The 25,406-nt window shown below is 41.7% G+C and overlaps 1 protein-coding gene across 1 annotated transcript in view; it reads left to right on the top strand.

Annotated features, from left to right (window-relative positions):
- Positions 1-25,406, top strand: part of LOC108888549 (A disintegrin and metalloproteinase with thrombospondin motifs 20) — a 77,006-nt gene that overhangs the window by 29,783 nt on the left and 21,817 nt on the right. The window contains exons 12-28 of the mRNA XM_018684595.2: positions 5,789-5,934; positions 6,258-6,439; positions 7,319-7,455; positions 7,760-7,877; positions 10,736-10,831; positions 13,266-13,432; positions 13,703-13,832; positions 14,658-14,784; positions 14,883-15,093; positions 15,366-15,530; positions 15,821-15,991; positions 16,940-17,059; positions 18,288-18,395; positions 20,276-20,440; positions 21,380-21,649; positions 23,269-23,430; positions 23,760-23,936. Coding sequence (XP_018540111.1) covers positions 5,789-5,934; positions 6,258-6,439; positions 7,319-7,455; positions 7,760-7,877; positions 10,736-10,831; positions 13,266-13,432; positions 13,703-13,832; positions 14,658-14,784; positions 14,883-15,093; positions 15,366-15,530; positions 15,821-15,991; positions 16,940-17,059; positions 18,288-18,395; positions 20,276-20,440; positions 21,380-21,649; positions 23,269-23,430; positions 23,760-23,936 — 2,652 coding nt within the window. The remainder of the gene's footprint in view (positions 1-5,788; positions 5,935-6,257; positions 6,440-7,318; positions 7,456-7,759; positions 7,878-10,735; positions 10,832-13,265; positions 13,433-13,702; positions 13,833-14,657; positions 14,785-14,882; positions 15,094-15,365; positions 15,531-15,820; positions 15,992-16,939; positions 17,060-18,287; positions 18,396-20,275; positions 20,441-21,379; positions 21,650-23,268; positions 23,431-23,759; positions 23,937-25,406) is intronic.

Genomic DNA, 25,406 nt, shown 5'->3' on the forward strand with positions numbered 1-25,406 from the left:
CACCCCCCCCCCCCCCCCACTCCCCCTTGTCATCCCTCACACTCTTCAAAAGGAACCTGCTTGTGTGCATCTGTGTGTTTTGATTGTGTGCGCAAGTACATGCCTGCGGATCACCTTGTGTGTGTTGTATTTATGTGCTTGCAGAATTTCTTAACTTTAAGTGTAAGCACACACGCACACACACACATGTAGACATGTATCTCTAGCTAGCATGATCAATAAGTGCCTGTCAAGCCAAAACCAGAGACTTGGCCCTGTACCCACATCCCCACCCTTTGAAGGTCCCTGTGCTGCTTCTTACCATGTCATCGCTCGGTGGGTGGCACAGCGAAAAAAAGTGGTGTCTTAGCTTGAATAAACTGTGATGTCTTGTTATCAAAGTTTTTATTGTTCTCAGCTTTGTTCATTTTATTGTCAGCTTGAGTGTGGTCTTGACTGAAAGCTCCCTAGAAAGCCATTTTTCTTGGAAATTTGTTGCAAAATGACATGATTTCAGTACAATGACTGCTTGCTTCGCTTCTTTTAATACGTGTAAAACCCCAAAAGCTTTCCCAGATACTCCTAATAGGGACTTAATTGAGTGGTTAGTGTAAGTGAATAAATGGGAAGTAGTTTTCGATTTCCAGAACATTCCTCAGAAAAGAATGACGACCTGCTCTGGTTTCAGCCAATTAGAGCAAGATAGTGAGGTCTTGAAAAGTGAAGCCAGGGCAGAATGGAGTCTGCTGGCTGAGGCGGTGAGTGTTGGCTGGAGCTCCCTGGCAGCCTGACAGACTTGTCGTACGATGCTGGGATGGAGTGTGTGTTTGCGTGTATATGTGTGTTAGTCTGTCAGTACTGGAGCTTGGGATCGTGAGACTGGTATCAGTGTCACTCTCAGCTAATCTCTAGATATTTGCAGGATGTTGCCACTTTGATTTGCCATCGTCACAGACATATCTGTGGATTTGGGCTAACAAGAGGATTGTTGTTTCAGCATTCATGTAGTTTGCTGATGGAATTACTGTGTCCGGTAGTCAGTGAGTGAAGCTTTCATTGCTGGCTGTGTAGAAGGAGGGAGATGTATTTGCATGATTATAATGTGGTTTCAGAATGTGGTAAACATTAATATCTTAATACTCAGTTATTAAAATTAAATTATTGTGTGAAAGGTAATATATTTACCAATTAGAAAATGACAGGAATTCCACAGGAAGCAGAACACACCACAACAGACATATGCAGTACTTTTTTAAGTTTAACACGTTTAGCACCATTTGCATTCATTTGGAGTAGTGTTTCTGTATCGAGACAAATGTAAGCTTATCGTTCCCAAAACCTACTGTACATCACCTGCCCCAGCACCAAATGGCAGACTGCAAAGGTTAATGATTAGCTGGTGAACACAGTGGAGCATTTAACAGAGCTTAAAGGAGAGTGTACATTGAACTTTTATCAGGTGGACATAAATAAGACTTTAAATGTGAGTGTGAATGTCACACTCTGTTTACTTAATATCTGAATATCAATCTTATGTGGTGACCATATGTGAATATGTTTTTACAGCTTGTTGGGCTGCCACCAGGTGGCCAAAAAATAAAAATGAAAAGAAAAAACAATGAGCTAAAAGACATTTGACATAATGATTTTATCTTAAAATTACAAGAGCGTGTCTCAGTAGCTGTGCAGAGATGTAAGTGAGAAAGACCAATAGTAAAAGTGTCAGGGTGCAGGTGAATGGAACAGCTGATGGGGCCAAACTACTCATTTGCTTTAATGACAACCTTTGCACTTCTCGGAAACATGCAAGGAAAGGAGGGATCGCAGAGTGGACAAAGAGGTTAGGAAACAAAGTAAGGAGATAGTAAAAAGAGAGGTTGGCTGGGGTCATGGTTGCATCATGTTGTCTCCCCTTCTCACCTTTTACTCCCTCTCATTATTTCTCTGCCTCCTGTCTTCACACCCTTTCAGCACGAGGGAAAGAGGAAATGAGGGAAAAAGGGAAAAAGGCATGCCTAGGCGGAAATGAGTCAGTGTATATGCAGTCTATAATAACATTTGACATTTGTCATTTGACTCATTTCCCCTGCCAGCCCAAAGAAACATTCACACAATCCCTAACTAATACTGTATAGCTTCATGTGCTCTCTGTCGCCTCTTACCTCCAGGTCATCTTATTAGACACTTAATAAGAAATTACAGCTTATTGAAAATCAACAGTGGTGGTCTTTATGATGCCATTTTAACAGGTGACGTTTTTGGGACTCATTTGTGTATTGTAGAGAAGACAGGGCTTGCTGCAAAGCATGAAAGACCCACACACACACATAACCCCCGACAGGCCAAGGCCAAAGTGAACTCCGAACCCGGAGCCATGAGAAAGACACCGCAACATGAAAGGTGATGCCTTTTGGAAATGGCCGTGTTAAAATGAAAGAGTGGAGGGCTTTTTAAATCAGTCCTCTGCCTTCTCATTCCTGCAGTGATGTATGGCTTGGGTTCAGAAATGAGGTGCTCTCTGCAACAGTTTCCTGGCAATTACAGGGTGCTAACTTCCAAACCAGCCAGCTGAAGAGCTCAAAGCAGATGCTGCTGTCCTTGGCTAACCACTATCAGGGTTAACTTGCTGGTGACTGCTGTCTGTGGCTATATGGCTGAACTTTATTTAATTTGTTGGTGTGTGATTTGAGAGCAAAGCGGCCAAATATGGTTTGTGTGTGTATGTATGCATTATATGTGTATCTATGTACAGTATGTGAAAATGCAGGCATGTGATAAATGTGTGCATGCACATGTCTTGGTGTTGGTGAGTCAGCGTGTGTCTTTGTGAAATTCCTAATTTGAAACACATGCTAGTCACAGCTGGACAGGTTTCTCTCACTAGAGCTTCAAATGTCTCACCACATTCCCAATTGAGGGCAAATTTTGACCATCTTTTTAGGAATGGGTCCGCTGATGTCCTTAATGCTTGTTTGAGCTCGCGAAGACTACCTTTCACCTCAGCGTTTTCTGAGAGTGTGTTTGTGTACTTCGGAAAGAGAGGCTAATTGGAAATGAGCGTGGCCCCCAGATGTCTCTGGACTCCAAGCAATCACTCTCTCACTTAACACACATTCGCACATGTGCGGGCGTGCATGTGCACACACAAAAACACACACACAGTCATGAGCATGCTCACAGTCATACACACACACATACACACACACACACACACACACACACACACACCACACACACACATATACATCATCTCACACAGATGTTTTTTTACACCCACCCCCAACCCCTCTGTTCCTCCTTTCTTCTTTTCACCCACATCACCTTTTCAAACCAAACAAAACGGTTGTAAACACAGGGTGCCAGCGGGGGGAGTGGAATGCCTCAGAGGCTTACACAGGCTTTGGTCCTCTCTGACAGACAGTTGCCTTGTGTTTGACAGCTCCTCGGGTCCCGCCTCCTGGTTGCACTGTGGTGGTCCCTGCGTGGCCCTTGCAGTTTCCCATAAGGGGATAAGGGGGATGGGTGGCAATGGAGAGGATGTATAGAGGGGATGCACAGGTCCGGGTTGTCAGTTCCTAAGCTGAGGTGGGGGAAGGGGATGTGAGAGCTATAAGAGGAGGGAAGCTCTTTGTTGTGGCAAAGGAAAACTCTGGATTTACTTCTTAGATTGTGTTTCTTTGACAATTCTATGAACTCCAATTGTTTATCTCTTTTTTTCTTGAGGAAGTTGCTTAATCAACAAGGACCAACACCTGTTTGCCTTTTAGTAGTGTGGAAGCCATTTCCACTCATGGATGTTTTATCACATTCTTTTTAGTGCCTTTTATTTGAATTGTTCTCTGAGTCCATTGTTAGTGCTCCAACAAAATTATCAGTGCCTTCAGTTTGCATTTACAGTGGAGTGAGACAGGAAGAAAGGCCCAGGCCATTACTCAAACCAGGTCTGGATTATGGAAATGTTTGTGGCTTGTTTAGACCATACCCTGCAGCTGTTAACACCTGTCTGTCATTGTGCACAGACTTTACACTCCGTCATTAGACCCACAACTGCGTAAAATACACATACAAACTGGGCCAGGATAGTAGAGGCAGCGGTGCCAAATTCTGTGTATGTTTACATGTGTTTGTGTGAATGACTTTGCACTCCTGCAGGTGTTCACCTGAGGTAATGGCTGCAAGTCGTAAAGTTACAGTATGTTAAAGCTGAAACTGGCCAGATTAGCTGTTGTCCAGGAAATAACTTTGATTGATATCCTCTCTGGTTTATTAGCGTAATTATGAAAATCCACTGAAGCGAATCTCACACACTTCTGTTCTCAGTTCTCAAGAGTCTTCAGAGCAGGCAGTCCTTTTTTTCCCATTTGAAGCAGAGGATTAAATGTCTTGCAGTGCAATGGGCTTGTAGCCAGTTGAAATGATAGCAGTTATATTTCCCATCTGAATAGAGCTGGTAGTGGAAGTGACAACTTGCACATCAACTGCACAAACCAAACTCTGAGACACAGTGAAACTGAGTTGTCCACAAAGAGCATCCTCCGTTTTCTGGTTACAGCTTCAAAGACGTGTACCCCAGTAGATACACAGTTGAACAGGAGAAGGGAGTTCATGATGTCAAGCCAGTAATGAACTTTGTTCCTCTTGTTATCACAACTCTAGAGTTTCCTTATCATGGTGCCACTGCTCCCCGTGCCTGTGTGCCCGGACGATGGGTTACTGTACCCAGACAGACGCCGTCTTGTCCTGCATTCTTTCAGTGAACAGGACCCTCCGATATCTTAGTCACTGGGAAGGGGATTTGGTTACACACAAAGGGAAATGGGCCTGCCGTGCTTTGCTTATGAAAGCAGTGTTAGCACTTCTTGGCAAAGGTTGGTTAGTGGCTACACACTGTTTGATATCAGGCGCCTTATTTTCTAAGTCATATTGGGTCTACTGTATGAAAGATGTGCATTATGTAATTTTGTATCTACAACTTAAGCCAAAGATGATATGAGAAAGAAATTGTCTGGATTTCCTCCATTGTCTTTGGCATAGGAAATGGATTTAATTTTCATTTGCTTTCTATTTGTTGCTGAACTAATTTTGTGTTGAATGTCTGACAGCTTTTCTGTAGATGTGACTGATGTGATTTATGTGAAAACAGAGCCCATATGAAAATTGGTAAGCCTCTGTGGAAACAAAGAGTGTTTATGAAACGGTAATGTTTTGCCAAGTAGTGATACACTTGACTACTTCTGTGAGTCTCAAACTATCATTGTTTTCATTAAATTGTTTCTGCAACTCACTGTAGATTTCCATCTTGTATTGATGAAATGCATTTTTCTCTTCATCACAAGATAGTTTTGGAATCAGTTTGAGATGAACCGAGCAGAAACGGAACTGTTGACATAGCTCCCTTCTAACACCCATGCACCGAAATGCATTTGAAAATGTGGCTAATTTGAACAAAATCTATGGTAGCACATACTGTATATATCAGTTTCAGGTTTCTCTCATTGACACGTATCTATTCTTGTCTTCCTCATTCTCTGTTTCTGTCTGTATCCATGTCTCTCGCTCATGCTCCCATTCCTCTTTTGCCAGCTGGAGGATTTGGACACATTCCCTGAGGGTAAACAATAGCTGAATTAGGATTTCTTTTAAAATATAGCTTGAGATCTAAATGGGGGATTAAGAAGCCAAGCAACACCACTCCCAGCTGTGCATGCAGTAAATCTGCAGTAGAGCTCCACAACGTCCATGTTTGTCTTCAAGACTGCAGGAGTTGCAGTCACGTTTTAACAGGATCTGTGTGTGTTTTCACTTGCAGTATTGCAGACACGGGATGTGCGTAAACAAGGAGTTGGACCTGCAGCCAGTTCATGGCGAGTGGGGTCCCTGGGGGCCCTACAGTGTTTGCTCCAGGTCCTGTGGTGGAGGAACCCGGAGCACCACCAGAGACTGCAACAAGCCCGAGTAAGGAAGAATTGGACAGTTAAGACATTCAAAGCCATCACACATTGTAAATATGTGTAGTAAGACCTGTAGCAAAATCAGAGAGCAGTCAGGCATGATTAAGAGTTGTAAACAAGCTTAAGTTAGTAACGAGCCTGTGTGTCAGATTCATTGAGTCTCGACTTGATTTTAAGCAACAGTCAAAGAAAGCTTGTTTCCTTAGTGTGAATTTCAATGTAAACACTGTTGGTCTGAAGTCACCAAGGCAGTCAAACAAGAGTAAACATGATCTTTACATTGAAATCAAGTGTAGTGCCTCTGTGATCTGTCTTCTCTTACACTAGGCCCAGAAATGGCGGCAAGTTCTGTGTGGGTCGCAGGATGAAGTTCCGCTCTTGCAACACTGAGCCATGTCCGCGAGGGCGGAAAGATTTCCGCGAAGAGCAGTGCTCTCAGTTTGATGGCAAGCATTTCAACATCAACGGTCTACCTCCCAGCGTCCGCTGGGTCCCCAAGTACAGTGGCAGTGAGTACACCAATGTTATCCTAAAGCGTGTAATTTGAATGTCCTGTGGTAACTTGAGCTGCAACATCAAAGATGGATACTATTTAAATCCAACTATACAGTGTAGTTGGAAGCGAATGATACGGTATGTTTGGTGCATTAAATTTAAATGCTGCATGTCTCCATGTTCAAATCAAACTTTGTCTGCACCCAGTTATTCACTTTATGTATAATTACTGGTCCTTGGGCTTGTGTAAACTTCTCAAGCAATTAGTCTACATTGTGTGTAGGAGGTATATGGAGGCCAAGACGTATGGCATTGTGCTGTGTGTGTTTCTACTGCATTTACATTGCAATGAATTGCAGTTTTGATACATGAGATGAAAAGACAGAAAATGCTTGTTGATGAATGGGTGGATGTGTAAGGTAGAGCACACATCTGTGTGTGTGTCTTTGTCATAATTTACATATCCATGATAGGAGCTGCCCTGAGGTAAACCTTTAGTTGACACTAAACAACAACAACATTAAAGCAGCATGCAGACCTTCCATATGAACTTCCTGGCAGCTTTCCCTCGTGCAGCCGTATCTCATTCCTTGCAGAGATGGCTTGCCCAGCTACATGAGATTACCATCTGGCAAAGACCACCATGTCTAAGTTACTACAAGTGATTCATTCATTTAATCGATGCTATACAAGCAAACAGGCCAAACCCTGGAGCCAGTACAGTGTCAGATACAAAACAGATCAAAAATATGAGGTTGTGTTTTGTTTTATTTCATCAGCACAGGCAAGTCATCTCAAGGCTTTCCATCTTGTTATTGTTTTTGTTTTATTGATCTCATTAAATTAATGAGCTGGAGTTCAACTTTTTCCATAATCTTTCCTTCTACATCCAGTACTAATGAAGGATCGCTGTAAGCTCTTCTGCCGGGTTGCTGGGACTACGGCGTATTATCAGCTGAAGGACCGCGTAATCGATGGCACGCCGTGTGGGACAGACACTTATGACATCTGTGTTCAAGGCCTCTGCAGGGTATATCTGTCTGTTTCTTTATTTGTAGTGAATGAACTCACACACACGTCAGCACGTGCACACACAAGCGTCAACATTAATATCAGCCTTCAGTTTTAGCCTACTCATATTTTTACATGATTCACATTTAATAATTATTGGAAAGGCTGAAGCTTGAGTTTTCTGTGAAATGTTTGTAGGTCACATTCAGAAACACCTGCATTTGCCAAGTCCTTGGTGTCCAGGTGAAACTCCACTTTAAAACATTCAACCAAATCATTCTAAATCATAAATTTCCGTCTTCTCCTTCTCCATGCCTCTTCAGCAAGCAGGCTGCGACCACGTCCTCAACTCGAAGGCCAGGAATGACAAGTGCGGAGTGTGTGGAGGGGACAACTCATCGTGTAAAACTCTGGCAGGGACCTTTAACGATGCACAGTATGGTAAGTCCTGCCGCTCAGATTACATGTACAGTACACTAATAGCTGACTGTTCATAAAAAAGGTGTTGCTATTAAACATGCTGCATGTCAGCAGCTTCTGCAGATGAGGTATGATGTATCTGATGTGCAGTAAACATAGAAGAGCTAAGAAAGACTTCAGTTCCACATGGCTCCGGCGTTGACATGCTGTATGTACATATTAGGCACTGATGTCATGTCTGGTTATGTTTAAACATATTAAGCCTGATTTTCAGCAACAATACGTGCCTCAGCCAAATTTTGGAAAAATGCAGAACACCAATCTTCTCCAAAGCTTTAGAAACTGATTAACACAGCAATCTCACTCTGTCAGGTCTTTCGATACAAACCTGACATCACCCCTTTGAACTGTCCTGCTTAATGCAGTGTTTCAGTGTGGGCCAACTGCTGATTGCATCCAACCCTTTTTAAGTCTGGGCAGCAAAAACAGCAGAAACATTAGCATAAAAGCCCTGGGTGTGGCCTCCGTCATGTTTACTCCGCATTAGTTTGGCGCTGAGCTTTAGCGTCTCTATCCATCTGCTTTCTTTCTCCGCTCTGTTGGCTGTTGGGGGTACAGGGTTTGAGGATTGTATTGAACCAAACCAGACTCTGACCTCAGCCCTGGAAATCTGGCTCAACCATAAGAAAGAGAACACAAGTGGGAGTGCAGCCCAAGCAGGATATCCCTCTGCTCCTGGGTCTGGGCCTGTCTTTTCTGTCATTCACCCTTTTGTCCTTTTCTGTTTGTTGTTTCTCTGTTTCTTAGTCTCTACCCTTGTTTCATTCCTTTTTTATTCTTTGTGTCAATCTTTGTCTTTATCTTGACCTTTCTTTTCATCTTGTGGGGAAGCAAAGCAAATTGCAAGTCAAGTCAAGTTTACAAATGTTGACTATTGAAATTTGAACATGTTCCTTCAAGGGTGTTTTATACATGTTAATGTTTTTTTTTTTTTACATAACCAAGGCCACGTCCTTTCAGTGCATAACCATATGAATAAATATTCAAGTTGTGCAGCAGCAGTTTTTTTTTTTTCAGGATTATAACAGCTAAAAACTGTAGAATTGGATGTTATTGCTGTGTATCTATCCAAGTCTTTAGATGATCAAGTCTAAAGAAAGTTAAACGCATAAATCAAGTCTCATTTTTTTTAGCTTAAGTCTGACATGACACTCTAGTCTAAGTCTGCAGACTCACATCTGCAACTCTGGGTGAAGCCAGCCAGTTAACGTCTCATAAACTGCTGCACAAGACCAAATGAATGCCTTAACACTGCACCTGGACTTGATACAGGCTTACGTTACCTATATTTTGTTGTTTATTCACTTGAAACTAAAGCAATGAATGAATAAAATAGTAACAATTAAAACTAACTTGCAGGCTCAATGCATCCTGTCTCAGAATGGAAAAATAAGCATCACTGTAACTAGAAAACAAGCAAATGTTTGCTGTCATCTCAGTCCGTATCCTCTGACAACTTGCAGCAGGGTGAGCTTGTGACGCCTTCTAATTTTCTTCTGCAGGCTATTAATACTGCATCATCATCTAGTGGCAGTTTGAGGTTAACCCCAGCATTCCCTAAGTGTAGCATGGTTGTGTTTTTTTTTCCCCCCACGGTGGTGTGTTTACTGTTCATTTCTGGGTCACTCTGTGGTGGTGGAGGATTGTGTGTGTGGTCAGTAGCTAAGCTGGGGGATCTCAGAGGCCTCTGGTGGCTTGTGGATACCATGTTCCCTCAGAGGGGGACTGTGTTGGCGGTTTTAAAGTTCTAACGCCCCTGTATTTTTATGAGCTTATCCCATCCCCAGTGGTTAGGGAAGGAATTGGACATGACACTCAAAAACAGTGACGGTGAACTCCAAGGGGAACTGTATAAAAGTTTGGGAATATGCAAAGTAAATTTGTTTCATAGTGGTGTTTTATGAATGAAAAGTAGCCTCCTGTGCAGTGTGGCCTGAAAATGGAAACATTTCTCAGTCATGGTTGACATGATGACATCCCACTGGATACGCACAGGTGTGTTTGTGTTTGTGTTTGTGTGTGTGTGTGTGTGTGTGTGTGTGTGTGTGTGTGTGAGGCTGATGAGAGGAATATATATAAACCAAGTGCTGCCCCCGAGTGGCTCAAGGTGTCAGCCTAACCAGCCCACACCTTTCCTCTCATTCCATTCAGTTTTTTGTTTTATTTTGAAGGCAGTAGCAAGTAGTTGGAAGGCCAAATGACTCCTGACCATATGGTTGGTGGTTCAAATCCAATATGGATATATTTCAGTCAATCAAATCTAGTAATTCTCACAAAACATACAGATATTTTTTTTGTCTTTTCTCATCTAATTGGTCCATTTTTATTTATATCTTGCCTATTTCAGTGTCCATTCCTACATTTTTGTTGTCGTCTCTTGACTCTCACGTGCTCTCTCTGTCTCTGTCTCTCTCTCTCTGTCTCATAGGCTCACTCGTTTTCTATGTTAGTTTATCATGGGACGGCAGGCTCGGTGTAGTAATTACAGGCCAAAGGAAGGTCCAGGGAATAATTATATATTATTTCACAGTTGGGCCTCTGAGACTAAAACAAGGCCTACTGCAGGTTATTTGAGAGGACTAGTCCTTTTTTTGTATTTTTCCAAGTGTGACATTTAAATTCCCAGTAGTTGGAACTGGACTTCCCTGACTGGTGTTTGGTGTGTAGCATAGTGAAGCTCTTATGAAAATAGGTGGGCCTTCTCACTGCTGTTATCATGGCTACTTTGTTCCCTTTTGCGACTTGTGTAACTTTCTATGCGTTCTGTCTCATTCTCTTGTTTTTTTCTGTCCCTCCATCTTTTCTTACCTCTTCTTCAGGTTACAACACAGTGGTGCGGATCCCAGCTGGAGCCACCAACATTGATATCAAACAGGTCAGCTACTCTGGAAAGCCAGAAGACGACAACTACCTCGGTGAGTGTGCTGTATGTGCGTGTCAGCATAAGGATGTGGTTTCAAGCGACACTGTATCAAATTGCAGTTTTACTTGGGACAATCAATCCAAAATGAAAGCAGTCCAACCTAATAAGATGTATATATTACACCCCTTCAGTTCTCATCTGGTAGGTCAATGCCATTATCCCCTAACACGACCATAAACCACCTAGACTTTGTGACCCACAGCTGTAGAGGCAGGCTTTTAGTGAAAGCGGGTAAGGAGACTTGGGCCAAACTGTTGTCAAACCGTTTTCATAAAGGAAAGGAAACTGTCATTTGTATTGAGTGTATTATGGAGGAAATGTGTTGGGGCGTTGGTCCATCTGGTCATGGCAAAGACGGTTGGTTGGGAAAGCAAATGGAGTGTCACCGCCGAGAAAGATAAATGAGGCAGCAATAGGTGCTAATTAGAGGCATGTGGAGCCCAGGCCGCATGAAAGTAGATATAGGGGTATAGGGTTAGATGGACCCACCAGGCTCAGAGTGTGTGTGTGTTTTTGTCTGTGTGTGTGCTTGCATGTGAGAGACAGACAGACAGAGAGAGAGGAAAAAAAACAGGGAAAAGGAGCTTTGCCTATGTTGTAAGGGTGGGTGCCCATTTTCGCATGGTTCAAGTCAGGTTCAAGATGTTTTAAGCCAAATAGTCTGAAAACACATCTGGCAGAGCCTCATCACAACACTGCTGCTAGAAGGTCAACCCCTGCTGTTGCTGAGTGCCACAACCCTGCTATGAGTGAGTGCCGTCTGTATTAAACATGGTTGATATTTGCAACGCTCTGCCAATATTGTCACTCAAACCAGTACAATATGTCAAAATTCTTTAGAGACGATCACCCCACTTGCAACATGAAAAGGAGACTGGTCTTTTGAAGTCATGTGTCCTAAATTTTGGAGTTCTTCCCCACTGGATCTCTGGCCACTGTACACACCTTCAGAAAGCAGCTCAGTGCTCACCTGTTTAAACTTGCCTTTGCTTAGTATTATTGATTTATTTTATCTCTTTTTTCATCACTTTCACAGTAAATTTCTACTATAAGTCCTTTTTCAGTCTTTTATTGTGAAGAATTTTGTGAAGGGTGATGTTTAAAACCACTACATAGATAAATTTGACTTAGCTACTTATAATACTTTGGTGCAAAAAGGCCAAAAAGTAAAATATGGAGGAAAAAAACACTCTTTACACTTATTCAAGTATTTGATGACAAAGCCAAGTTTTTGGTCTCTACCCTCAAGGGAAAATATTTCACAAAGGGGAATCCTTGAGCTTACACTGACCTTAAATAGAGCACACCTGTGCTTTGTCACACAAGAAATGCAATCCACAATTATAGTTCCCAAGGGAACTCTACAAATACCACATTCAATACAGTGCAACAAGGTGTACATTCTTCCAGTTGAGTTAGAGTGTCTTTGAGAATCTATGCTAAGTCTAGGGAGAACTGAAGGAGCTTTTTTTGAGGAGCTTGATGTTGGTTTCTCATTTTTATTTTCTGTTCTAAACATACATCTGTTTCAAAACATACAGGTATTTAGAAGTGTGTGTGTGTACTGGAAAACAAACTTTTAACTTGTTCATTGTTAAAACATGAAAGTGTACATTTTTCTGGGAAAAAAAGACTTCAGCAGAATCAGCTCTAGGCATACAAGGATATAGGAGTCATGCTATATGTTCAAGTTCACTCTATATGTGTGGCTGTGTGTTTGCACATTTTGCTAAGGCATGGTGTTTTTTTCCACTGGTGCAAAGCATCAATGATGACAACCAGAGTCTGTAGTTCATGACAGATCTTTAGCTGACAGATCTTTAGGCTAAAGACGACATCTGGCAACCAACAATGCACAGACTTAAGTGTAAACAAAGTTGCTTCTAGAGTCTTAATCACATACATTGTTTCGGTATGCACTCCCAGATTGTAATTAACTGCATGTTTCTTGGAACCACAGTGTTTTAGGTAGAAAAAAAGGTGGTGGGTGTTCATTTTGTGAGTGTCTATCCATAAGTTCCTGGGTATGTTTTTTGTGTATATGTGTGTATTTATGTACTTGTTTGTATTAGCAGTCAGTGCAGATCCTTTGTTTGCATTGCAATGTCAGTCATTAAGAAGAGTCATGTAGTCTAACTCCAAATAACTGCAATTTAGTGCCACCAGTATTTCAGCATACTTGCCTCTCAACAATAGCTATGCAGAACAATAGGATGGCCAGTCAAAGACTGTTTACTTAACATGTAACCTCAATGATAAATACCATATCTCATAAACATTCTCAAAACCTCAATTCCACAAGAGACAAACTTGCCAAAACCAACCATTCCTTCACTTGCACTGAATTCTTTCACATTTGGAGTTGTGTGTTGTTTAGAGTTTTGTGGTAAAATGTGTCATTCTTATCTGTCCATTTCTTACTCCAGCATTATCTGATAGCCAGTCCAACTTCCTCTTGAATGGGAACTTTGTGGTGGCCATGTTCAAAAGGGAAATCACCTTCAAAGGAACTGTCATTGACTACAGCGGCTCGGACACAAAAGTAGAGCGCATCAACTGCACTGAACGCATCGAGGAGGAACTTATTCTACAGGTATTAAGAGGAAGTTTCTCTTTATCTTTAATTGCTTTTATATTAAGTTTACTTTATTAGCGTAATTCCTGCTTCAATTATACTGCATATTATTCTGCTTTGCTTTTTGTCACATTGCTTTAGTGTTGATTTCTGCATCTCTTTCTGTAAAGGTTTACTTTCCTTCTTACCTACCAACATACTAAGCTAGATATCAATATCTCTCAGTGGACAAAACACTATTAAGTCCTTAGCTTTTGTCTTTCCCACCGCCACCATTTTTTTCCACAGGTCTTGTGTGTGGGAAACCTCTATAACCCAGATGTCCGTTACTCCTTCAACATACCCATCGAGGAACACAGGGAGCAGTTTGTGTGGGATCCCTCAGGCTCCTGGCTCGAGTGCAACCGCATCTGTCAGGGTACTCAGACCTCAGTTTGGCTTCCAAATCTCCACACATGAAGAATATCATAATTTCTCTTTGGCTTCAGTGAATCTTAAAATGCTTTGCAATTACACACAATATCATAGAGATTTCGTGTGGTTGTGATACATGCACAAGTACTTATTTTATGTGCTTTTAGGTTCATTGTTACCTCACAAATTGCAATATTTGACATTGTAAAAAAAAATTTACTGCTGTAGAGTCATGTGGCCTACCTGAGAGTCAAATTTCACAGCTACTCTTGATATTAAGAATAAAAATTTCCGTTCCGTAAAAAGTGTGAAATTTCTAAGAACCGTGATGCATCTTACAGCTCTTGTTATGTGGAATCTTATTACATGGGTGCAGATTTAAGTGTCAGTGTGCATTAGGATCAGCATTCCTCTTGCATCACTTACACACACCTCTGGATTTGAAACCTTACTCACTCATCCCCCACCACTCCCCACCCCACCCCCCTTTCATAAATACCCCTCCTGGCAACCCCAGCGTGACCCTGGCCAATCATGTTGCCCCACACCTTCCCCTTGGCCTGGCCCTTAACCCCCTCAAGTTTCCCTTTTTGAGGCAAGCTAGTTAGGCTCCCGCTGGGTCAGAGTGCACTATGCGATTCAGTAAAGAGATGTGTTTGTGGGGTCTGAGACTAACATGGACCCTTAAGGCTGTATGATGAAGGACTTGATGTCAGAAAGCTGGTCAGTCTAGTTAAAGGCGAAGAAACGTGATATTTTGGCAAGCGGACTGTCTGCCAGATGTTGTCTGATCGGAACCTCACTTTTCTTCATGCATGTGTTTCTGTAGGCGAGCGGAGGCGAAAGGCGGTGTGTGTGCGCAAGAGTGATCACCTCGAGGTATCGGACCAACGCTGTGAACATTTACCTCGTCCTGTTGCTGTTACTGAGCCCTGCAACACTGACTGTGAAGTCAGGTGCGCATAACTGCACAAAGACACCAGTATCAGACACAGTATCAATTCCTGCAGAGCACTAACAGCCAAAACATTTTTCTACATCTCCTGTCACACAGGTGGCATGTTGCTGGAAAAAGCGAATGTTCTGCTAAATGTGGCCCAGGCTACCGCAGCCTGGATGTTCAGTGTATGAAGTACAGCCTGATGAAGAGACAGAGTGAGAGGATGGAGGCCAGCATGTGTGGGGACGTTGCAAAACCTCAGACCAGAGAGCCCTGCCATGGGGACTGTCTGCTGAAGAACTGGCAGTACAGTGCCTGGTCACAGGTACAATCATTGGAAGATTTACATGAAAAAAGTGGTTTGAAAGGAAACAAGAGTAAAACCCTGGTCTATTCATATCTTTTGTCTTAAATCTATGCTACTTTCACACTTAATGCGGGAAGAGAAATGGTCCTCTCCGCCATATTACACCACCACTGCTTCTGATTGGCACAATAATTTAATTCCCATTATTATTTAATGTTTAAAGGGATAAGAAATAGATGAAAACACATGACTTAGTGAGCTAAAAATGTTTGATATATTCTTGTTAACAGTGCTCTAAAACATGCGGACGTGGGAGCCGTAGCAGAGAGTCTTACTGCATGAACAACCTGGGCAGACGGCTGGTAGACAGAGAGTGCAATGAATACCAGAGGGTGGTTACCGAAACCTGCAACGACCAGCCGTGTCCGAAGTGGACCGTCAGCGAGTGGAGCGAGGTGGGTCTTGTCATGCACCGACCACACACAGACACAATTACAAATGCAGCAACAGGGAGGTGTTGATGTTTTTGTGTGTGTAACATTGAAAGGTATATCTAATATTTTGTCCACCCCATGACACAGGTATTGGTAACAGTAAGGGTAGAAATGGGGGTGTCCCATCAACTGTTTTTTAAGAGTGGAATGTCAGACTTGGATATGAGCATGCAACAATGACTTTTTCTCTCCCTCCTTCACCATCATCCCACACCCTACCAACTACTTCCCCACCCTCTTCCCTCTCCTAGTGCTTAGTGACTTGTGGGAAAGGGATGAGACACAGGCAAGTGTCCTGCACCATGGGAGCTGGGGAAGAAAAGCTGAGTGAGCACTTCTGTGACCCGTCCAGCAAACCCCAAGCCGTGGGGAGCTGCGAGCTGCCTGAGTGTGCGTCCTGGCAGGTTGGCGTCTGGGGAGCGGTGAGTCCTGCAGACACACACACACACAAACACAAACACACAGATAAGACACAGACGGACTGGGGTGAGGTGACTTGGTGCAGTGTTTGACTGAGGAAATGGGTTTCATGTGTGGCTTGCTGTCTAGGAGTTTGACTCATGTCTTTTACACTGTGTGTGTGCACGCATATGTCTGTGTGTGTGGTCACAGAGAGGGAATGTGGTGTGTAGGAGTGCAGCAGTGTATATTTCAAGTTTGTGTGTGCACGTGTAACCTGATACAGCAGCGAGTTACGGAGGAGTGTGCCCTGACTCCAGCTGCCATTTCCTCCATGGTGCTTTCACTTTGCCCTCATATCCTGTCAGACTAAACCTGACCCACAGTGTGCACACACATACACACACATGCACACACACAACACGTGTTCCTATACATTTAAATTTAAAATATCCAACTGTTTCTGCATAGCTCTGACAGTGTTAGCATGAAGCACAAACTGAATGAAACACATGAATAGCCGTCATTGGCCATTCATAGTTTGGTTTATACACGTAAACCTAATGCCCTCCCACATGTGTTTGTATGAAGTCAGATAGTGATATTTGCAGAGCTGGAATAAATCGGCTCTTTAATGCCTGTGTAATTATAATTTGCTGGTCAAATAAACCTATCCTGTGGCACTTCCTCTGCTCTCCTGCTGTACCTAAACGTGCTTGGATCACCTCGTATGTGAGTTAAGAATTGGGTAAGGGGTCGAGTTGAGACTGGGTGTGAACGTGAAAGCATGTGTCCATATGTGTGTGTACGCATGTCTTACCCAGGCTCTGCTGAGCTGGACCTTGACTGAGGCCCCGTCTAAGATATCAACCTTGACATACTTAGATAGAGTTTGAGATAGTTTCCGGTTGACTTGGCTTCTCTCTTTGTGTTTGTGTGTGTGAATGTATGTATGTGATTTTGTCTTTCAGTGTGCGGTGACCTGTGGCCACGGCTACCAGATGAGAGCTGTGAGGTGTGTGTCAGGGGACTACGGTGACACAGTGGATGACAGAGAGTGCAATGCTGCAGCGAGACCCAGAGACAGTCAGGTAAAATGACTGCTCACACACAGTCCAAGCTGCTCAGATAACCAGAAGTTTAATGGTTGCAAGCTTGACCCTTATTTGTCCCAGAGCTGGTGGTTTTACTCTTCGGGTAAAGAAATAAAATGCAACTCATAAAAACAGAATTAAATGCTGGATACAGTATTGAATGCAGATGTTTTATATGTCAACCAAGGTCAGGAAATAAGTAAATTGATAAAGTGCCTTATCTAAGGCTCATTATAAGTGGTTTTAGGGGAATTTCACTGAAAAATGCCCAGATATTTTATAAGGAGAACAGTGGTTTAAAGTGAGATTTATCCTGACTTTATGTTTCTAATAAGGTTGAAAATTGAAGTTCATAATAACAAGGGTGCCCTTGGAAAGTTCAAAACATGCAAACATTAAAGAACTGCTGATTATTATTGTGACTCCTGCAACCAGGCATCCCAGCTCTACAGATCAGGCTACCTGGATTACTTTAATCTTTGAATCAGTCCCTACAATTGCCTGTTAACAAATTCAGCAGACACAGGGCGACGTTAGCAGTCATTTATGGTTGTGTCTCTGGCTATAACTATAAATAAACATTAATATATTGGCTGTAAGTCCAATATTTACTCTCCTTTTAGCTCTATTTTTGCTCTCCACCAACTAAGGGAAACATATTAACACTTATGTGCACTATGTCACCAGCCACTCACTAATTGTGTGTCTGCCATTAGGTACTGGGCAGGTAGTTTAGAACTTTAGAAAGTAAGTTTAGATGACAAACTTCAGTGAAGCAGAAGTTGTGACCTAGTTAACATCAGCAGCCTCTTTTAAATGTTTACCTGCTCTGCTTTGCTTTGACCCAAAGTCCAAGTCGATGTCAAGCTGGACACAGACCATGAGGGTGCAAGGCACTTTGCCTGAGTGGTTTAAGTGTATTGCTTAAGGGTTCTTAAGACACTGACAGGCACTGAAGGCAAAGTTGTTGAACTGATGACCTTTTAGTCTCCAGATAAGTGATCTGTTTTGTCTGTTGGAATTGAGGTCACCTTGATCTAAGCTTTGGAAATAGAAATAAACAATAAAACTGGATTTCTAAGTTTTTTTATATAGCGTTTCAAGCACCCTTGTATTTTGCTTTTTCCTGATATTTTTGTGACATAATTACTCCCACCGCTTCAATCGATTGCCGCATGACTCATGTATGAATAATACCTCATTGTATGCATGTTTGTATTTGTAGGACTGTGAGATGCCAGGATGTCCATGGGCCTCTCCGGCACAAAGCACACCTCGTCCTGACAACTCAGCTCAGCTCCTGACTCAGTGGAGATATGGCTCCTGGACTGCGGTAAGGGAAACAAATAGGATTTACTGGGTCTATCAGAGCATATTGCATTCTGGAGGTTTACCTTCTACAGTCCAAAGAATATACAAAAGCAGTGCGGTTTTTGTTAGATGGTAAACAAATTCTTGTGCTGTTTCGCTCTTCTCTTTTTAGCTTGAGGGGAAATGATCTGCTAGGCTCCTAGAATCAGACTTACCTCTGAAATATGAGAATATTGATGGAGCAGTTTGTATATGTGTGTGTTTGTGTGTGTGTGTTTGTGTGTGCTTAATAGCAGGAAACCACACTCCAGTAATGATGGGTCTCTTGCATGTGTGTTTACAGATGTTAGGTTGACATATTAAATTTTATTGTATTTCCCAACATTCCTTCAGATAGTACATACTGTACAGGACCATGATCCTCCTTGGTATTGTCTTTTACCCCCTGCTGCATCAACACACACACACATACCCACACACACACACACACACACACTCATGTACACTCTGTATATACACATATACATATACAGACACATACACAGGCTCCACTGTCTGGGCTGAGAGGCCCCTCTGTCTCTCTGATACTTTGCATTGTTACTCGTTGCAAATGAAAACCAGATTTCATCTAAACACAAGTCTACGGTTTCGAAGATTGAACCCCGTCTGTCAATCTCAGAGTCGTTGTGAGCTCACATGTCAAAGAGGCCAGCACCAGTGTGGTCTCACAGACACACACCCATGATACACACACCACGTGCACATATACACATGCATGCATAAATTCCCCCGAGTGGCGGAACTGCCATCCTCTTTAGAGTCATTGATATGAGGGGGATATTAACATGCCTATTTGAGCTGGAGCCATTTGATTGCATTAGGTATTCATCCCCTCAGAAATGTTTACTATGATGCCCTGTTGAGTTGCCCTGGGTGTAGCTATAGACTAGAAGCAGTTGAAAGCTGATCAGGGAGTCATTTCAGGACAACAATGATAGTAGAGACAATACTATTTGATTTCTGACAGCAGGTGAAGAATTCAATATATATAATTTTCAGGAAAAAAATATTGCAATATCTATTACAGTGTAAGAAATGTAAGTGACAAAAATGTCTTAAGATGAGTTTTGTGCAAGCACATGAACACATGATACAGCACCGTAAAAAAACACAATCATGCAAAACATAGTGTAATTTGGTACCATCAAAGAAACAAACTTGAACCCAGGTCTTATGTATATCCACTTTTCAGACTTGTTTCTTCTCAGCTCTGGCTGAAAAAAAAAAAAAAACAACTACAAGAACGTACAAGACAATTCACCTTTACAATGTAATGAAAATAGACAAGAAATGAAAAGTAGTCATTCTAAAACAAGATTGCATTGTAGTGAGAAATCTTCCCACAGGAAGTGATTGAAAATCTTTGGACTGCACAGGGACTGATTAATCAAAGCACTGGGAATGCTTTTTTTTTTTTTTTTACGCTTTTTTACACCTATTTTGTATTCTTTCTTTCGAAATAAGGAGGTTATTTAGAAACTTCATATTCAAATTGAACATTATTGCAGCCTCCCAATGTCACTTTATACTATATGATATCTAGGTAATTATACATCTGCTTCAGTTACTGTAGACCTATAGATTAGTGAAATTAAGTATATATAGTATATTCCTTTATTACCATTTGTGGCTGCCAGTTTGTAAAAATTGTATAGCACAGCTTGCATATCACTTAAAACCAGTCAATTTCATTGCGTGTTATCTATACAGCATCGTACCTCATGATAATTTTGCACTTAATGGCATCACTTTAAACGACACAATACATTTTTTGAGCATTTTTGAAATTCCACACGAGACAAATATTTATCTCATCTCTGCCTGTGTCTGCATGTCCTCTAGTGCTCCGTGTCTTGTGGCAAGGGGAAGCGGGCGCGTTATGTCAGCTGCAGAGATGCCCAGGGAGGAGTGGCTGACGAGTCATACTGCGCCCACCTGCCACGGCCCCCGGAGTCCTCTGCCTGCTTCAGCCCATGTGGCCAATGGCGTGCCGGGGAGTGGTCGCCTGTGAGTGAAAATAAATAAATAAATAAAAATCCAACACTGTGTCCAATCTATACAGCTGTTTCCCACTACAGTGAGTTGCAGTAATCACTCAGTTCATTTTCCCAACAAAGTTAAAATCACCCTGGGCAATAATGGGCATTTGGTACTGCTGTGATCTTGGACAGTTAAGTCTTGATTTGTAAATGTCAGCATGGCAGGAGAGCCAAACGTCTTGATGATGTCACTAAAAGATCAGTGGTGGGATAGTTTAACTGGCAGTTAAGGAGCCAGGGATGATTTATAGTGATTCTGTTCTGATCTTTTAATCACATGTTCATGTGAAATTAAAATCCTTTCGAATTAAAAAGCCCAAATGCAAAGTCTCTGAGGACAAAGTCTTAAGTTCATTAAATTCATGTCATATTAAGTTGAGTTCTACTCCCGTTGTATACACAGTTACAGACTTGTGGGGCTTCACATCACAAGGCTTCACATCGTGAAGCAATACATGGGAACAATCAATCAATGAAAACAACACTCCCCAAACCAACGGCTGATTTAGAACCTGGAAAATCTCCTACAAAAATCTCATAAGAGAAACAAATGGAGGAAATCTTTGGACATTAGTCTCAGTGGAATAGGTCAGGCAAGTTCAGTCAGGGATACAACCTGAAAGCTGATAAACAAGCATAAAATATCAAGATATTATGACAATTAGAAAGTATAGAATCAACACATTTTGTGCCTCAAGGGATCCAGTCTGCTACATTTTTGTAAAGAGATTTCAACCTTTGGGAGTGTTTCAGCACTCAAAGTGAACTGTCAGAATTAGAGGAATATATAAATTATTTTAAAAGATTAAACTATTTAATTATTTAAATTACCAGTTGCTTGTGAAATTTGCAGTTCTACTCCTTCATGTTCGTGTTTAACACTTTGGTTCTCTCTCCCCTGCTGCAGTGTTCAGTAACATGTGGCATGGGAAGAACCACCAGACAGGTGGTCTGCTCTAACTACCACCAGCCAGTGGACCAGTCTTTCTGTGACCTGGAAGAAAAGCCTGCAACAGAACAGGAGTGTACCGCTGCACCCTGTCCCTCTATCTACCATCGCCAGCGTATCAACGATCAGCCCTATGGATATCCCCAGGACCCAGGACACCATCCTGGGCACAGCAGCTGGAATGTGCCATCAGCAGACAACCAGTGGAGGACTGGACCCTGGGGCGCAGTATGTTTGTTCAGCATGTGATCTTTGGAGAAATTGCAGTGTGTAGAAGTATTTTGTCTTGTGGTACGAGCCAATCAAGATTGTCTCTTGGAGCCTGATTAATACTCCTTACTGTCACACAAAACTTCAGGAAAGTCAATGAAGGAGCAAATGATTTTATGTATGGCCAGTATCATGCATAGTATGTATAACATATTGCCATGAGGTCCTGTGTTGTGTCTGTCTGTAAACACAGTAACTTGGAGGGTGAAGCAGCAGATGTTTTCATTTCTCAGGGCAGAGGGCCATACATGGTAAAGAACTTTACCAAACAGTGCTAACGGACAGATGGACTATGGACTGCAAAATGTACCGTATATAAATGCTGTATCAGAGTACATACAGACCTCAGTATACTGTAGCCATGTAATCAAGATAGTTCAGACACAAGTTCATTTTATATATATATTATGTGTAGTAGTTTCACATCTGCAAAGAATCTGTTTATGCCAAGAGTGGTGCAACTGGGGTTGTGTCTCCTGTATGTAGTAGTTTTGTTTGCACAGTTCTATTTTGGAATCTGTTTTGCTGTGAAATTGCCCTCGTATACCCAGGCCAACCTTATCACAAAAGCAAGGGCTATTTTTGGCCATACATGGTGGATGTGCACAACAACAACAGCAATGCATAGATAGCACATGACTTTGAGTAATGGTAGATGATTCCTATGTGTAATTTCATACACAACTGCTTGTCAGCTGCATGAAGGACCTTCATTTTTAGTTGATTAAATCTCTCTAGCCTTTATATGGTATGTGGTCTTTCACCTAGAGTTTGTGCTTATGTTTGCATCTGTGCTTTCACTTAAGTGCATGCCCAATTGCATGAAAACAGAGCCCAACATGTTGTTTTAAAGAGAGACTCTGCTCCCTGTGCAAGAGTAATTGACTAAAGTTGTCAGTGTTGGATAAAATACCAACATTTGGCATCAAATGTTGTCATTTTTAATTAACAAGATAAGATCAAAATATTTGGTTATTTTACCGTGAGACTATTTTAGAAATCACTCGTGCCTTTCAGGGAGAGATGGATGTTTTATGTGTTTTTTTTTTCTTCTTCTTTTTCTGAAAGCCACAAGAGTCTATTTTTTTCTGTTTTTTGAAAGCCCCCCAGCAGAGGCCTTCATCCCAGTACACTGTTCATTCTCATGTAATGAACTTGACTGGAAGCACTGCTGTTCAGGCTCACTCTGTGCTGTCCTCCCTCACACACATAGAGAGTTCTGAATGTACTCACTCCTATTGACAGTGGAGATGTGTCATTTTAATTGGATGCAGAGTGTACCCACTGCTCCGTTCAAGGCTGTTATTCAGTGTTTGAGACTGTCCTTCATGCACTGATGTTTTCCACCTTAGGAAGACAATTTTGAATAGTGCAGCTGGGGTTTGTCTTGGTTAGACTATGTAACTTCTTAAGAACTTATCTGCTAGTCCTTTCTGAATCTTTCATTTGTATCCCGTAGTCCTGTAAGGCACTCTGGTCCTGTGATAGCAAGTGGTCACGTATTAGAAGTAGAGTGTTTCCATATTTGTGTGTGTATGTGTCATTGCCCACAGTGACACACTGTGTGTGCTCTGCAGTGTTCCAGTACCTGTGCAGGAGGCTTCCAGAGGCGAGTGGTGGTCTGTCAAGACGCTGATGGACGCAGCAACAGCTACTGCGACGAGAGAGTCAAACCCGCCGAGTCCAAGAGCTGTGACTCTGGACCCTGTCCTCTGTGGAACTATGGTGTCTGGGGAGAGGTGAGGTTATATTATATTATATATTTAACAGCAGTTTTTGGCATAAGCTTCCGCTTACTGATTGTGCACATTATTACATTTCCCATACACCTTTTTTGTTACATCCTTATCATCTGTTGTGTCTTCTCTGTCTCTGCTGTGTCTCTCTTATCACTTATTATACACAAACAAGCAGCCTTTGTCTAATCTCAATCTGAAAGAACTGTTAGGTTAGTTAGGTCAAAGGATATTGGCATAAAAAGCCTGTGATGAAAAAGTCCAGAAATATCCAGCTGAAGCAAGTTATTAGTATGAGACATAACAAATCATATTTTGTTTGCTAACCTCAGTGTACCCAGACCTGCGGTGGAGGAAGGAGGACTCGTCTGGTGGTGTGTCAGAGGCCCAGTGGTCAGAGGCTCAACGACTACAACTGTGATGTCCTGGACAAGCCGCCAGAGATGGAGCAATGCAACCAGCAGCCCTGCCCAGGCTCTGCCTCCTGGCACCGCCGACCATGGAAGCCGGTATGATAGCACTAACTCGTTTTCCTCAAACACTCATCTTCCTCACTGTGGGTACATCACTGTGAGTAGACATTGTGTGTGCTAAAATGACTTCAGACCTGTACTAAGTGCATTTTTTTGCCTAAAACTGTAGGAGATTCTGACGTGAGTGCTGGGTATCTAGTGCTACTGTCGGTTAGCCTGCTCCAGCCCACCCAGATGGGCCCTGCAGTGGCATGGTGCTGATTAGAATCAAGAAAAAAAAAAGAAAAATACACAAAAACACAATGCTGCTCCACTTAGGGGATCATGAAAAACACATGGACCCCATTTTGAGCCAAGGCTCCAAATTAAAACCTATAAATCAGGACAGTGTCGTCCAACATTGCCATATATTTGTAGAGGCTTAACTCTAGAAAATATTTATTTCATATATGAGGCGTGAAGTAGATGTTCTTGTTATTGCTGTCTTCACCCTGTATCTGAAGTACACAAGTGTATATTTGTGTATAAGAGTTAATATTATGACCTTTATTGAACAGCAACAGATGACTGTCAGTGTATTTTGTATATGTATCTTTGTACAGTATGATTTTGTTTTTCAAGTAGCTAGTTTTCGTTACTGAATATTATATTTAATATTTTTTGCTGGTGCTCTTGGTCAGACCTCTCGTATCTCTCTATGAGTAAATACAGGTTGTACAGAGGAAAATATTTTCAAATCATGTTTCATTCATATTTTTGATATTGTGTTGTTTTTGTTTTTTGTTTTTTGTTTTTGTTTTTTGTTGAACTGTTGGAATGGAAATTAGAATGGCTTCATCTCTGTTAGGTTAAAATATTTGAAATCATCTACACTGTCACAGTAGGCAAAAAAACTATGAAACAAAAAATATAAATTAATCTTAAAAACAATATCCAGACTCTAAATCAAAAGTAAGTGCCTTGAAATGCAGAGTGACTGAAAAATACATACATAAATAAAAATAAAAAAAATAAAAAACATTTAATATTAATTTTTATTTTAAGTTTGAATATATATAGTATATTGTCTGGTATACAATATAGTGTAAAAGCTGATAAACTACACTGTAATTCCCATCCAAACATCTTTCTTCACCTGTTTTTTACTTTATATACAATGAAGCATTTAGGCAAATAAATCATCTTATGTGTTGATTGAAATGGTGGGCACTTGGGACTTTATCTTCGTCTTCTCTGTGACAGGTCAGTCATTACGATGAGGCACAATTCAATTTTACATTATATAGTGGTGCTCTGTTGGTATCATGAGGATAGAGTTTTATCATTATCTTCAGGCTGAGAATGAATTTATGAATGGCACAGTAGGCAGCATCAGTGCTGCTTACTGAACATAAAGATTTCAGTGCAGTGAATCAAGGTTATCGTCGAACCGCTGTTTTTCAGCTTTCATCAGTGTCCATAAAACAAACCTTAAGCACACAGATACCTCCTCTTTATAAAGTTATA

The sequence above is a fragment of the Lates calcarifer genome, linkage group LG10 (genome assembly GCF_001640805.2).
Source record: "Lates calcarifer isolate ASB-BC8 linkage group LG10, TLL_Latcal_v3, whole genome shotgun sequence".
Classification (NCBI taxonomy): Eukaryota; Metazoa; Chordata; class Actinopteri; family Centropomidae; genus Lates; species Lates calcarifer.